The sequence below is a fragment of the Lotus japonicus genome, chromosome 2 (genome assembly GCF_012489685.1).
Source record: "Lotus japonicus ecotype B-129 chromosome 2, LjGifu_v1.2".
Lineage (NCBI taxonomy): Eukaryota > Viridiplantae > Streptophyta > Magnoliopsida > Fabales > Fabaceae > Lotus > Lotus japonicus.
In genome coordinates, this window is record NC_080042.1 from 50486373 (window position 1) to 50489800 (window position 3428).

The 3428-nt window shown below is 50.3% G+C and overlaps 1 protein-coding gene across 1 annotated transcript; it reads right to left on the reverse strand.

The window, feature by feature from the left end:
- Nucleotides 1-669: 669 nt before the first annotated feature.
- On the reverse strand, nucleotides 670-2568 carry LOC130736571 (uncharacterized). The gene has a single exon (XM_057588386.1). It carries the CDS (start codon nucleotides 2566-2568, stop codon nucleotides 670-672), a length of 1899 nt encoding a protein of 632 aa, XP_057444369.1.
- Nucleotides 2569-3428: the final 860 nt, after the last annotated feature.

Sequence of the window (3428 nt, forward strand, 5' to 3'; positions counted from 1 at the left end):
GGACTTTCCCGGAGCAATCCCCAGACATCAAGGTCGTGTTGGGATTGCCACCTTCGGAGAATTTTTCTCACCGGGCGAACGGAGTTGAATGATTTGAGCGAGGAGTATTTCTGGCGAATATCCTTTTGTATTTGATTTCTTTGAATTTTTACATCGAGGGATGCCTCATTAAAAAATTCCCGTGTCGGAGAAAAAGAGTGCATCTTTATTTTTTAGTCCTACTTCGTGGCTAACCCCAATCGCCATCCTCTTTGCCGCACCCCTGTTTGCCTAGCTCTTCCCTCAAAGTATGGTGCCCAGCACTTCCTCTTTCGTCCCCGAGGTACTCGCTATCCATTCATTCGCAGAATGCCCATTCACCTCTAGTTCTTTCTTTTGCCTGTTACCCTTGACCTTCTTGTTCCTGGAGGCTATTTCACTCGCCACAGATTTCCCTTTGTTCCTACCACCGTGTGCCGAGCCTTTCTTCTTCCGAAAGCGGTCAGGCACTTTACTCAACCCTTGTCCCTAATCTTCTCGCCGAGATGCTTCCAAGTCCATGCTTCGGCCCATCGCCACTTTCCCCTTCCAGTCGCCTAGTCCCATGCTCAAAAGAGCTGACGCTTTGAACCGTGGAAAGTTCCAAAGTGTAGCGTCCTTCGGACTCCAGCTGAAGAGGTCAAAATTGCCCTATACGAGCTTTTCCAACCGTCTTTCTTGCTCAAGGGTGAGCCTAGGCTCAATCGCCAACACTCCCCTACTGAACTTATACCTTTCTGGGTCATCCATGATGCCTGCCCACCGTTCTTCCGCTGTAATGTCTGTGAACGGTCTGTCCCATTCTGTCTTCCCGACTTCTTCTTCAACTCGCCTCTGGTTATTCCTCTGCCTTTTCGCCCTCCCATGGTCTATCTCCCGCGTCTCAACCCTTGACCTACTCTGCTCATTCTGACCTTCCTGTTGGATCTCAATTTCCTGACACCGGTGTCCCTCGCCTGCTCCTTTTTTCCCGTACATGCTGAGACAATTATTGTAGCATTCCCTCGCCCTTCTTTGATCAACCACAATTTTCCCCACCTTCCCACAAAGCAGCGGGTACTTTACTGCAAGATGGGATGTTGAAATGACGGTGCACAAACGGTTTAAGGTATTCCTCCCAATGATAATGTTGTACGAGGCTACAACTTGTATCACCAGGTACCTTACACGAAGGAGCTTGGCGTTGTCCTCTACTCCGAAAACGGTGTCTAGATCTATATAACCTCGCACCCATACCTGCTCGCCCGAGAACTCTACTAGCGTTCCTGTATAAGGCATCAAATCCTTATCGGTTAAACCCAGCTTATCAAACGCATCCCCGTAGATGATATCGGCGGAGCTACCTTGATCCAAAAGCACCCGGCGAACATTAAAGCTGTTGATCCGAACCATAATGACCACCGGATCATCTTTATGCATTTTGACTCCCTCAAAATCCGCTGATGAGATTACTATATCCGGATGCTGGAAACCAAAAGGAGCTTGGTATTGTTGCACCGAGGTTACTGCCCTGACATGTCTTCTTCTCGCTGAAGCTGTATCTCCTCCTCCGTCGAAACCACCTGCAATTGTATTAATTGTGCCCACCGGTGGGTCGAGATCTTTATTAAATGTTTCTTCTGCGTTCTTTTTCTTGGTAGCCAGTGTTTCCTTCTTTTCTGCACTCGGCGTGCGGCGGCGATCCTCCCGTCGGCGATCATCCTGCTGGCGAGAGTTCCTATACCTATTTCCCTGTTGTCGCTCGCCATTCCAACGCTCATTGCGGTCATCTAGCTGCGCTCGCCCTGCTCTGATGAGCTTTTCTATCTCATTCTTTAAAGTGAAACAATCCCCTGTATCATGTCCTGCTGACCGATGATACTCACACCACTTAGTCTTATCTGATTTTGGTCGCAGCGGGTCGGCTTCCCTTTCGCCTTCTTCAACGGCATGGGTCACCTTGACCTCACGCAGCAGCTCCGTTAGATGAGCACTCAGACTCTTTCCCGACTCTCCACGCCGACGAGAGTCAGCCTGGTGCCAGGGTCGGCGATGCTCAGCATTGTCCCTCCTTGGATACAAAGGGTCTCTCGTTGTCTTCTCCGCTGCCCGGACTTTCCTGTCTCGCCTCTTACTCCCTTCAACCTTGTCTTTGCTTGCTTTATCCTCTGGCGACGCGTCCCCCTGATCACCATCCTTTTCCACCTTCGCCCTTCGTCGCTTGAAAGCGTCGTCCTCCTCATCAAGGATGTACGTGTTCGCCCGCGTGCGTACCTCCGCCATCGATTTGGCCGGCTTACGACTCAGTTTGCTTTTTAGATTTCCAAGTTGTAGACCATTTTTGAAGGCCCGGGCACAAGCATTCGGCTCCGATTCCTCAATCTTTACCGACGCAGCACTGAATCGTTTCACGTATTGTTTCAGAGTCTCCCCTGCAGATTGTCGCACGTTGTACAAGTCCTCGATCGTCACTTGCTTAGTCTTGCTCGCTGAGAACTGGACGAGGAATTTGGACGAAAAATCTCGGAAGTTGGTGATGGATCCTCGCGGAAGAGTTGTGAACCACGCCATTGCTGTTCCTTTGAAAGTCGCTGGAAACATTCTGCACTTGACTGCGTCTGAAGCGGCGCAAATCACCATCTTTGTATTGAAATACAGTAGGTGTTCCTTTGGATCTGCTTTTCCGTTGTATGTTTTGAGGACTATATTCTTCATATTATCTGGAATGGCCACCTCCCTTACCGCTGCTGAAAATGGCTCAAATTCAGCCACAGCCTCTGCTTCGCGCTCTCCTTTGTCCTGCTGCTCGTAACGATAATACTCTAGCTGCTCCTGAAGATAGTCTCTGCTGCCTTATCTCGTCGATGCTGCTGATCAAGCGTCTCCAATCTTGTCCGGAGATCGGAGCTTGAGGTGCCTGCGTCTCTCCTCCTGAGTCCTCAGGTGACTGTTCTGGCGACCTTCTTTGTTCCGGTGACGTTGGCGGTGAAGGCAGCGGAGGTGTTATAGACGGAGGAGGCGGGGGCGGAGCCGGAGGGGTTACTCGAGTTGCCTCCTCGCGATGAATCGTCTGGCGGCGCGGTCGGCCAGGAACGCGACGCGGCGGCGAAGTACGTCGTCGCCCAGGGTCTTCTTCCCGTCGTCTGCGACGTGTTTCCATCGACACCTACGAATGCTCACCAAAACTCAAGAACTAACGAAATGTCTCACAGAAAACCGGAGAATTTCTCCTTCAATTCACGATCCACGTAGTCCGGGAATCAAAATTTATCGATTCCCACAGACGGCGCCAATGTTCCGGTCAAGAACATAGAATCAAGGCATGGTGCCTAGAGTGTGGGGAGTGTGATCGGAAATCTTAGAGAGATGAATTCCTAACTGTTTAGAGAGAGAAAATATAACTGAATTTCAATGTTGTTATTGCCAAATGA